The sequence below is a fragment of the Desmodus rotundus genome, chromosome 12 (assembly GCF_022682495.2).
Source record: "Desmodus rotundus isolate HL8 chromosome 12, HLdesRot8A.1, whole genome shotgun sequence".
NCBI lineage: Eukaryota > Metazoa > Chordata > Mammalia > Chiroptera > Phyllostomidae > Desmodus > Desmodus rotundus.
This window is the reverse complement of record NC_071398.1, coordinates 33,669,985-33,681,964: the sequence shown is the minus strand read 5'-3', so window position 1 is coordinate 33,681,964 and position 11,980 is coordinate 33,669,985. Positions and strand designations below refer to the sequence as shown.

At 42.5% G+C, this 11,980-nt stretch overlaps 1 protein-coding gene across 1 annotated transcript; it reads left to right on the top strand.

The window, feature by feature from the left end:
• Positions 1-3,125: 3,125 nt before the first annotated feature.
• On the top strand, positions 3,126-3,652 carry PMIS2 (PMIS2 transmembrane protein). The gene is made up of 2 exons (XM_045185384.1): positions 3,126-3,347; positions 3,524-3,652. The coding sequence occupies exons 1-2, from the start codon at positions 3,126-3,128 to the stop codon at positions 3,650-3,652; spliced, it is 351 nt and encodes a 116-aa protein (XP_045041319.1).
• Positions 3,653-11,980: the final 8,328 nt, after the last annotated feature.

Sequence of the window (11,980 nt, the reverse complement as noted above, 5' to 3'; positions counted from 1 at the left end):
GAAGTCCTACAAATATGGAATTAAAGAAGAAACCACATCGAGACTAGTAGGAAGGGAAGAGATGCAGAACAGGCTGATCCCACACCCATGTGTAGAAGATAAAAATCAAGAGAGAAATCTAAGGAGTAAAGGGTCCCAGCCCACACCAGGTCCCCAAACCAGGGTTCCAGTGCCAGAAAGATAAGTTGCTATAACTTCTGGATGTTAAAATCAGCAGGGATTGAGACTGTAGAAGACAGAAACTTCTGGACTCCCTGACAGTTCCTCTTAAAAGGCCTGTGCACAGACTTATTCACTCACTCCCTCTGAACTCCCTCTGAACTCCCTACATACAAGGCAGTATAATGAAAGGCATCAGAAACATACCAGGAGGAAGTAAATTGTCCACATCAGGACAAGAGCTGGTAGGTAGCTTTCTCCAAAACAGAAGTGCTGGCAAAGGCCATTTTTCCTTTTCCAAGGATGGCCACCCAGAGCCAGAGATCTGGCAGGAAGGCACCATGTCTGAGACTCCATCAACCTGGCCCACACTGTTTACCCCATCTTTGGTGACTCCCTGAGGCTCTGCCTCACCCAACTTTAGGGTCCACCCAAACTGTTTCCATTGTTTTTTTTTTTTTCATACAAATGGTTTGTCTTGCTTGGTCCATGCTTCAGATTTTCCTGTATTATTTCATACAAGAAACGTCAGGAATCAGCAAGCCCTGTGCCTCTCTCTAAGTTGCCCCAGGACCAGCAATTGCAGTAGCTGGCTTTGGTTAACAGTTTGATTTTGCCTGGGCACCACCAAGCCCAGCACAAGTAGCATCCATCTGCAGATTGCTTTGTAGCTTACACTGTGTGACCCCAGACAGAACAGAGGTTATGGTTGACCTTGGATGTGCCAACAGCAATCAAGGCTCAACTATAAGAGGAGGGTGTATGCAGCCTGTACACCTCAAGTACCTAGCTTGGGTAATAGGGGAAGCTGTGCCACTGGACCCTACAGGACATCTACTATATTAGGCCACTCTACCAAGTCTGTGAAATGTAGCAGCACCACCTAATACATAGAAACAAACACAAAGTGGCTGCCAAAGTGGGAAGACAAAGAAACATGTCCCAAATGAAAGAACAGAACAAAGCTCCAGAAAAAGAACTAAACAAAATGGAGACAAGCATGCTACTAGATACAGAGTTCAAAACACTGGTTATAAGGATGCTCAAGGAACTTAGTGAGGATATCAATAGCATAAAAAATGGCATGGAAACCATTAAGAAAAAACAGTCAGAAATGAAAGACATATGAATTAAAATAAAGAGCAATTTACAACAGGGATCCCCAACTACCAGGCTGCAGATGGGTAGCAGTCCATACCCTCTGGGGCCTGTTAGGATCCCAGAATGAGAGAAGTTTGCCTGAGCTCTACCTCCTGTCTTCGCCCTCCCCTGCCCCACACCTAGACCACAGCAGGAGGTGAGCAGAGGCCAGCAAGTGATGCTGGCCTGAGTTCCACCTCCTTACCCCACCCCCTGCCTGAGTGTCAAAAATGTTGGGGACCGTTGATTTACAGAAATCAGCAGTAGAGTGGAGGAAGCTGAGAATTAAATCAGTGATTTGGAATATAAGAAATCAAAAAACACCCTATCAGAACAGCAAGAAGAAAAAAGAATCCAAAAAATGAAGATAGTGTAAGGAGCCTCTGGGACAACTTCAAGAATACCAACATTTGTGTCATAGGGGTGCCAAAAGGAGAAGAGTGAGAGCAAGAAATTGGAAATCTATTTGAAAAAATAATGACAGAAAACATCCCTAATTTGACATGCAAGCCCACGAAGTGCAGAAAGTCCCAAACAAGATGGATGTAAAGAAGCCCACTCCAAGACATATCATGATTAAAATGTCAAAGATTAAAAATAAAGAGAGAATCTTAAAATCAGCAAGAAGAAGAAGTTAGTTACCTACAGGGGAGTTCCCATAAGATTGTTGGCTGACTTCTCAAAAGAAACTTTGCAGACTAGAAGGGAGTGGCAAGAAATTGTTAAAGTCATGAAAAGAAAAGACCTAAAGCCAAGATTATGCTGTCCACCAAATCTGTCATTTAGAATTGAAGGACAGATAAAGAGCTTACTAGACAAGAAAAAGGTAAAAGAGTATATCACCACTATACCAGCATTATATAAAATGTTAAAAGGGTCTTCTTGAAGAAGATCAAAAATAAGAACAATAAAATGGCAATAAATACATATCTATCAACAATGGAATCTATAAATCAAAATAAACAAGCAGAACAGAAACAGAATCATAGATACAGAGAACATTTTATGGTTTCTAGGTGGGAGGTGGTCAGGAGGACGGGCAAAAAAGGTGAAGGGATTAAGAAGTACAAATTGGTAGTTACAGGATAGTCATGGGGATGTAAAATACAACATAGGAAACAGAGTAGCCAAAGAACACATATGCATGACCCATGGACATGGACAATGGTGTGGGGTTTGTGGGGTGGTCTGGGTGGAGGGGAGCAAAGGAGGAAAAATTGGGACAACAGTAATAACATAATCAAAAAACATAATGAAAAATAAGAAATCTTGGGGATATTTGAGAATTCTGCCTACCACCATGTGGCACCCATTTGCATCATTCCATCCACATTTATTAGATGACATTGTACTTTAAGAAAGATCTTCCTTTTTTTACCTTTCTCTGTTCTTTCTGGTAGTATAAAGAATTATGTTTTAATTTAATATTTTATAATTTTCTGACATAATTCATTTTCCTTCCCTCTGTAAATCCCCTAGTTTTCTTATTGGGCTTGTTTACTTCCGATCCTGCTGTTCCTGGGAGCCATCCCTCATACTGCCTTCTAATCCTATCTGTGGGCAAAGAAGGAAGAGCCAGAATCCAAGGCTTCCAAACATTCCCTAGCAGAGTGGGCAGAGTCAATGGCCTGATGTAGGGTGGGGACTGGTGGGACCACGCCCCCTTATGGGGCAGCCAATCAGGACTTTAGGTGCTGGTTGCTCCATTGTGAAGAACTGGCTTCTGACGGTTTGAGTCCTGGGATTCTGGCTAGAACAATGGGAGGCTAGTAGTGGGTTTGGCTCTGATTTTAGGACACTCGAGTCTGTCTCTGGGTGGAAAGATCATGGGCCAGAAACCGGGAGACCCAGCCGCCCCAGCCACCCCAGCCGCCCCAGCCAACCCCGCAGACCCCGCCGCCCCACCTGTGGAGGCTGACAAGCTGCAAGAGCCTACACAGACAGTTGAAGAGCTGGCATTTTATGCCCCAAATTACAAATGTCTGACCATCCTGGCCATAATTCTTTTCCTTCCCCTGGGATTACTAGCTCTGTTCTTCAGTCACCAGGTAAAATAATGTCTAAGTCATGACCCAACCTGTCCTCTACCTGCCCCTTGCATCTGCTTCCATCCTGGGACCTGGGGAGGGGTTTTCCCTCAGTGCCAGCAGGTCTCCAGTCATTCCCCAATGGTGGTCACAAAGCTGAATTCTGAAACCCACATCTAAAGCTCCCATCCCTACAGACCTTGAAGGCTAACAAGAACAGCGATTGGGAAGAAGCTTATGTCAACTCAGGCCGAACTGGTTGGCTGGCTGTATTCGCCATACTCATTGGTTTAGGCATCATTTATTACTATGCTCTATTTGTATGAATGCCAGGCCCAGTAGCCTACGGGTCCAACCCTTAACACAACCCACCACCAAGACACTAAGAAGCCACCATGCAAGAAGCCACAGCTGAGACATCACTAACCTGGAAAGCCACCAGCCAAGGAACTCAACATCCAAGCAATCCACTAGCCCAGGAACACCTTACAACTTCATCGTCTTGGCCTCCAGACATATCTTCAACCACCTTGGGGGTCCTCACTTTCATTCCCTTAATGCTCTTAGCTCCTTAATACTGGGCTGCTCTTTGAGAAAAAAATACATATATTTAAACCAATAAAATTGAAGGGAATGTACCAGCTTTTCATGTGTATGCATGTGTGTGTATTTCTTAGTAAGTGTCTGTGTTTCACTGGAGCTGCCTGTTTACCAGACAATGTGATAATCAGAATGTACTAATGGTGAAGCTCAGGGACATGGAAATCAGGCTGACTGTGGGTTTATATCTCATCTCTGACACTGAAGAACTTTATGTCCTCAAACAAGATAATTTTCTTGAACCTGGTTCCTTTGTCTGTAAAATGGACATAACTGTCAATGTGGGGTGATATTTAGGAATTTGAATCACTATTCTCTATGTGTTTCCCCAATTCAAGCTAGAATTCTTCTGTCTCAGACCAGAAATAGAAAAACAAAAGCTTCCTCCAGCTTTTGATACCCCACATCAAACTTCTAAGGGAAAAATGTAAATACCTCAAGAAATGAACAATAAAGTTAGCAGATGAGCTGATGAAGACCACCTCTCCCTCAATCCTGAAAAGTCAATTGTTCCCAATACATAGGGGACATAGAGATTATGAGGCAGGAGACAGCACAGGACGAACTCTGAAACTGCACTGCTGTTACTGGCCAGCGTCTAGCATCCTGGATGCCAGGAAATGCCTTTTATCACTTAGGTCAAATGAAAAGTAATCCAAGGCAGGGAGGAGGAAGGAGAACGTGTCTCACTAACTCAGCAGTCCTGAGCCTGGTCTGGTAATATTGCCAGGTGTTCCAACATCACAAAAAACTCTGTGTTAGCAAGGAAGGAGGGAAGTCATTGAAATTCTGTGTAGCATTTCCACTATTCTGCATAGCGTTTCAATGCTTGGGAGAGAAAGCCTTGAAACTGTGCTTTCATCCCAAGGTCTGAAATGTGGGAGAGGGTCCACAGTGCCCAAAGAAACAGACCATAAATAATTTTGGGTAACTGCCCCAACTTTAATTAACTGCCTCCTGTCACTTTTCTGTTTTACAAGATGAACAAATGGAATCTGGAGCAAGATAAGGATTTGGGCTAACAGACCCCCACACATACCTAAGTTTGGGTAGTCACATTCTCCCCAGGAAAGCAGGCACCACATTTACCTGTCAATCAATATGTAACTTTTTCACTCCCATCCCACCAACTATATACTTTCTCAGAACAAAGGACTCGTACTCTTGACTCTTGGCTTTCTTGGCTCTCTGGTTACCTGGGGGCTTGTCACCCCGGCCTTCAGCTGCCGTTACTTTTGCCACCCTGCTTTGCCCTGAACCTATGCCTTTCACCACCCCCACACTAGGTAGGCCCATTTTCTTCCATGGGAACGGATCACTAATAAACTCCAATTGCACACTAATAGATTTGCTGCTCTGTAATTCTTTACATGTGTCAGGTCTCTCCTCTCAACAATTCGATGCCTCCATTATCTGTAAGGAGGTCCCTGTAGCCTTACATCTCAAGAAGGGGTGGGTGCCAAAGACCTCAAATATTATTTGTATTCCCTCTTCACAGATAAATTTTAGAGAGCTTCCAAGATCTCAAAGAAAATAAGCTGGATGGTAAATGGAGGTCTAGGAAGAAATTACCTCAGACAAACAAGCAGACTATCCCATATGTCCTAGTTTGGTGAGGAGGAGGTGGGGCCCATAAAAATGCCAAATACCAGGGTGAGAGTAACTACTGGACAGGAACCAGGGATAACTCAGGAGCCATCCATGATTAATGAAAACAGATATCTTGACTGATATGGTGGACAAGAAACACCTAGGGCTTCCTCTGGTGCCCTTGCTTTACAGACAACCCCAAATTCAGACCCAGAAACCCTCAATTTAGCAGGATTAAGCTTCCATGACTGAGGAGAATGGGGATTATCAGTAGAAATTAGGCTGAGTAGCTGTAGGAAAGACTGGTCTTCACCACAGGTCTTCTCCTATTCTTCCTGTGGGTACTACTCAGTCACATTTCCTAGGTTCCCCTAAATGGCTATGAGACTATCTTTGGCTCTATGGAATGCAATCAGAGGTGATGTGTGCCAGAAACAACCCTGGCCTTTATTTATTTTAGTTGTGAACATAAAGTTTAATGAAGAGAAAATTAATAATGAAGACTTTATAAAATTAAAAACAACTCTGTAAAAGAACTCATTCAGAGAATAAAAAGACAAGACACAAACTGGGACAAAATCTCTGCAAAACACATTTCTGACAAAAGATTTCTGCTCAAAATACACAAAGGACTATAAAACAAACAACCCCACTGAAAACAGGAAAAGATCTGATCAGATACCTGGCCAAGGAAAATGTATGGTGTGTACAAAAATGGGTTCTATGGAAAGTAACCATTTGATGATCTGATCATAAATTCCTAACTGAGCAGGTCATGGTAGGTAGTCATACCTAAGGCATATAACTTCTTCAGTAAAAAAGCTTATCTTTGCCTTAAGCTCCTCTATGCATTGTTTCTGTGCATCTACATTAACACACATTTGAAATGCTCCCTGGCAGACCCTTCCTTCTAAAATGTGATAGCACAAATAAAAGCACCAATGAGACAGCACTGAGATCTATTAGATTTGCTAAACTCCAAAACAAATGACACCACCACCTAGGGGAGGGTGAGAACTCTCATTTATTTATTTTTAATTATTTTACTATTGTTCAATTAGAGTTGTCTGCTTTACTCCCCACCACTCTCCCCTACCCCAGCCATCCCCACCTCCCTCCCTTGCTTCCACCCCACCTTGGTTTTGTCCATGCGTCCTTTACAGTTGGTCTTGAAAACCCTTCCCCCCTCCCCCACATTATTCCTTCCCACCTCCTTTCTGGTTACTGTCAGATTGTTCTTAATTTCGATGTCTCTTGTTATATTTTGCTTGCTTGTTTGTTTTGTTGATTAGAACTCTCATTTATTAATGGTGAAGTACAGAGCTGCTTTGAAAGACAGCTGGGCAGTTTTTCCCAAAGCCAAACAATTCTCACCTTATAGTCCAACAATCTTCCTCTAGTGTTTATGCAACCATTTTAAAAACTCTATCCAAATAAAAACTTGCATGCAATTATGCACAACAGTTTTATTCATAATTACTAAAAGCTTGAAGAAATTAGGATGTCCTTCAGCAGGTGAATGCATAAGCCCATTAGGGTACATCCATAAGAAGAGGAGCAAAGCATGCCACCCCAAAATATGCTTCTTTGACATAAGAATTATTCTGAGCCAATTAATTTTTAAGAGACCAACCAGACAGGAGAATCTCTGAAAACTGAGAACAAGTTGCCATTTTGTGATAGTCATGCCCAACTAGGAGGCCCCACCTGTTCAGCCAAGTTCAGAGCACAGTTTCAGGATGACTGGTATGTAATGGGCTACTGGGCCCAGGGCCTCAGGGCCTTTTGCCATGACTGTCTTGAAGCTTATGACTTAAGAGTTCATTTTCTCTGGGTGAGTTTACCAAAAAATAAGTGGACCTAGAGTTGGCAATTTTATCACAAGTAACGATGAAACTGGAAAACTGGTGTTTCAGCTACCTGTCACCTACCAGACCCAATAAGCAGAGACAGGGATTGAATTTTTATGGGCACTTTATTCAGATGGCCAGCAATCTGAGAAATCAGCAGTTTTGCACCCTAACAGACTGTCCTCCTTTCCTTTCAAGCCAGCCTTTCTTATAAGGGGGGCAAAAGTATAGGTAAGGGATATGGGAATCAAGGGGAAAAAAAGTGTAGGTAAGGGATTTGGGACTCAGGAAATGGGTTAATCAGATAAATGCTGCGGTCCAGCAATTTCCTAACTATCTGTGTCCTGTGTCCTGGGCAATTTTCTTTATTTGTGTCCTGGGCAGTGGACTGTCTCTTCCTGGAACACAACAGCTCGGATACCACCTTGATTGCTTACGGTATCTTCTGGAGAACAAAGGTCAATCGCTTGTGGTCTTCTGGAGTCAGGGTGGGCCATACCTGCAGTTCCTGAAACAATAGCTTTCACATGCATTAACTACTAGGCTTATTAACTATTACCTTTAGTTTATTACCTTAAACTAAAATTTTCCCACTCTTAAGTTCCCCCATCAATGATGCAAGTAGGTATGTTGGGGGGCTTTAACACAGCCCCCCAGGTTCCGCCACGGATGAAGAAAAAGACTACCAAGACATGATCTGCTTGGAGAGGAAAGGTGGCCGTTTCTCTCAAGGGGAGAAGGGCCCCAAGCCTCTCTCTCCATGGGCTTTTATTAGGTTCATTCGCATAGGAATACGGATAAAGCTCATCAATCATTGTCAGCCAGTAAGGGTTAAACAGTACAAGATTTACAGAGAACTCTGAGGCCTTATTCTGAGTTACAGCCAATTAGTTAGAGGGCCATAAAACTTTAGGCGCCAGACTCATCTCAGGTCTGGACCCTTATCTCTTAAACTGAGGGTACAAATTAAGTAGGTTTCACAGGAATGTATGTATTTTTGTTAGGCCTGATTCCCCAGGGAATCCGCCCCTCCCAGCACAGGACTGCACTGCCTTCTGTTATTGCTTCAGGCTTAAGTCAGGTAAGGAAAGTAAGGCAGCCAAGAGATTAGGAGACTTCTTGCAGACAGAATGAGGACTCAGGCTATTTCAAAGCCGAGGGGCGAGGGTCCATCACCCCCTTTTTCCACAGCCCCCCGAGTCCTTCCCTGCGGGCCTCTTCCATGACCAGAGCCTGTCTTATGTTGATCCTCCCTTGAGGATTCTTACCCGTCATTGGCTAACTGGCCAAGCTCAGGGCCAAGCAGGGTGAAGTGGGCAGAGGTGGTACACCTGCCAGGGAGACAAGCTTTGTCTCCTTAGTGGCTTATGGTCCCAACTCTGACTCAGCCTTAACCATGAGGGGTTACAGCCTCTGAAACCAGGCAGGGCGGTTCCCAACATAGGTAAAACTTGTTCATCATTTGATGAAAAACAGAGTTGCAAAAATAGCTTCTAAATCATCTAAGAAAAGTACTATACATCATCCTTAGGAGGTGTTCTGGCCTGTTGATGTACTCAGGATACTGAGAAGAAAAAAAGGGAGCAATGAGGTATGATAAGGCATACCAGGTAGTAAACTATTTTTTTTTTATTGTTATGCAATTACAGTTGTATGCCTTTTCTCCCCATCCCTCTACCCCACCCCAGGTGAACCCACCTCCCTCCCCCCTCTCCACCCTCCCCCTTGGTTTTGTCCATGTGTCCTTTATAGTAGTTCCTGTAATACCCTCTTCCCACTATCCCCGCCCCCACCCCCCACCCCCCGCCCTGGCTATTGTTAGATTGTTCTTAACTTCAATGTCTCTGGTTATATTTTGTTTGCTTTTTTCTTCTATTGCTTATGTTCCAGTTAAAGGTGAGATCATATGGTACTTGTCCCTCACTTCCTGGCTTATTTCACTTAGCATAATGCTCTCCAGTTTCATCCATGCTGTTGCAAAGGGTATAAGCTCCTTCTTTCTCTCTGCTGCGTAGAATTCCATTGTGTAAATATACCATAGTTTTTGGATCCACTCGTTTGCTGATGGGCACTTCGGTTGCTTCCAGTACTTGGCTATTGTAAATTGTGCTGCTATGAACATTGGGGTGCACAGATTCTTTTGGATTGGTGTTTCAGTGTTCTTAGGGTATAATCCCAGCAGCGGAATTACTGGGTCAAAGGGCAGTTCCATTTTTAGTTTTCTGAGGAAATTCCATACTGTTTTCCACAGTGGCCTCACCAGTCTGCATTCCCACCAACAGTGCACAAGGGTTCCCTTTTCTCCACATCCTCTCCAACATTTGTTTGTGGATTTGTTTACGTTGGCCATTCTGACTGGTGTGAGATGATACCTCATTGTGGTTTTAATTTGCATCTCTCTGATGGCTAGTGATGCTGAGCATCTTTTCATATGTCTCTGGGCCCTCTGTATGTCTTCCTTGGAGAAGTGTCTGTTCAAGTCCTTTGCCCATTTTTTAATTGGGTGGTTTGTCTTCCTGGAGTGGAGTCGAGTGAGTTCTGTATATATTTTGGAGATCAGGCCCTTGTCTGAGGTATCGTTGGCAAATATGTTTTCCCATACTGTTGGTACTCTTTGTAATTTGGTGCTGTTTTCTTTAGCCATGCAGAAGCTTTTTATTTTGATGAGGTCCCATTTGTTTATTCTTTCCTTTATGTCCCTTGCTTTAGGGAACATGTCTGTGAGGATGTTGCTGCGTGGAATGTCTGAGATTTTCCTGCCAATGTTTTCCTCAAGGACTTTTATGGTGTTACGGCTTATATTTAAGTCTTTTATCCATCTTGAGTTTATTTTCGTGTATGGCGTAAGTTGGTGATCGAGTTTCATTTTTTTGCACGTAGCTGTCCAGATCTCCCAACACCATCTGTTGAAGAGGCTGTTTTTGCTCCATTTTATGCTCCTGCCTCCTTTGTCAAATATTAATTGATCGTATAGACTTGAGTTTATTTCTGGGCTCTCTATTCTGTTCCATTGGTCTATGTGTCTGTTTTTATGCCAGTACCAGGCTGTTTTGATTACAGTGGCCTTGTAATACAATTTGATATCAGGTATTGTGATCCCTCCTGCTTTGTTTTTCTTTCTCAAAATTGCTGCAGCTATTCGAGGTCGTTTATGGTTCCATATGAATTTCTGCAATGTTTGTTCTATATCTGTGAAATATGTCATGGGTACTCTAATAGGGATTGCATTGAATCTATAAATTGCTTTGGGTAGTATGGCCATTTTGATAATGTTGATTCTTCCAATCCATGAACATGGTACATGCTTCCATTTGTTTGTATCTTCCTTAATTTCTTTCTTCAGTGTTGTGTAGTTTTCTGAGTACAGGTCTTTTACCTCCTTGGTTAGGTTTATTCCTAGGTACTTTATTTTTCTTGTTGCTATATCGAATGGGATTTTTTTCCTGATTTCTGTTTCTGCAGTTTCGTTGCTGGTGTACAGGAATGCCTTTGATTTCTGGGTATTGACTCTGTATCCAGCTGTTTTGCCAAATTCATTTATTAGGTCGAGTAGTTTTTGAGTGGAGTCTATAGGGTTTTCCATGTATACTATCATGTCGTCTGCAAACAGTGACAGTTTCATTTCCTCCTTTCCAATTTGGATGCCTTTTATTGCTTTTTCTTGTCTGATTGCTGTGGCTAGGACTTCCAATACTATGTTGAATAGGAGTGGTGAGAGAGGGCATCCTTGTCTAGTTCCTGATCTTAGTGGGAAAGCTCTAAGTTTTTGTCCATTGAGTGTGATGTTGGCTGTAGGTCTCTCATATATGGCCTTAATTATGTTGAGGACTGCTCCCTTTATTCCCACTTTGCTGAGTGTTTTTATCAGAAATGGGTGCTGTATCTTATCAAATGCTTTTTCCGCATCTATTGATATGATCATGTGATTTTTGTCTTTGCAGTTGTTGATGTGATGTATTATGTTTATTGATTTGCGAATATTGTACCATCCTTGCATCCCTGGGATGAATCCCACTTGGTCATGGTGGATGATCTTTTTAATATATTGCTGGATGCGGTTTGCTAATATTTTGTTGAGAATTTTAGCGTCTATGTTCATCAGCGATATTGGCCTGAAGTTTTCTTTCTTCGTTGTGTCTTTATCTGGTTTTGGGATTAGGATGATGTTGGCTTCATAAAAAGAGTTTGGGAGTCTTCCATCAGTTTGGATTTTTTCGAATAGTCTGTGAAGGATAGGGGTTAGTTCTTCCTTAAATGCTTTGTAGAAATCTCCTGTGAAACCATCTGGTCCAGGGCTTTTGTGTGATGGGAGTTTCTTGATGACTGCTTCAATTTCCTTTGCTGATATTGGTCTGTTCAGGTTTTCTGCTTCTTCTTCATTCAGTTTTGGAAGATTATATTTTTCTAGAAATGTGTCCATTTCATCTAGGTTTTCAAATTTCTTAGCATACAGGTCTTCATAGTAATTTCTTACGATCCTTTGTATTTCTGTGGTATCAGTTGTAATCTCTCCACTTTCATTTCTAATTCTGTTTATTTGGATCCTCTCTCTTTTCTTTTTGATGAGCCTACTTAAAGGCTTGTCGATTTTGTTTATCTTTTCAAAGAACCAGC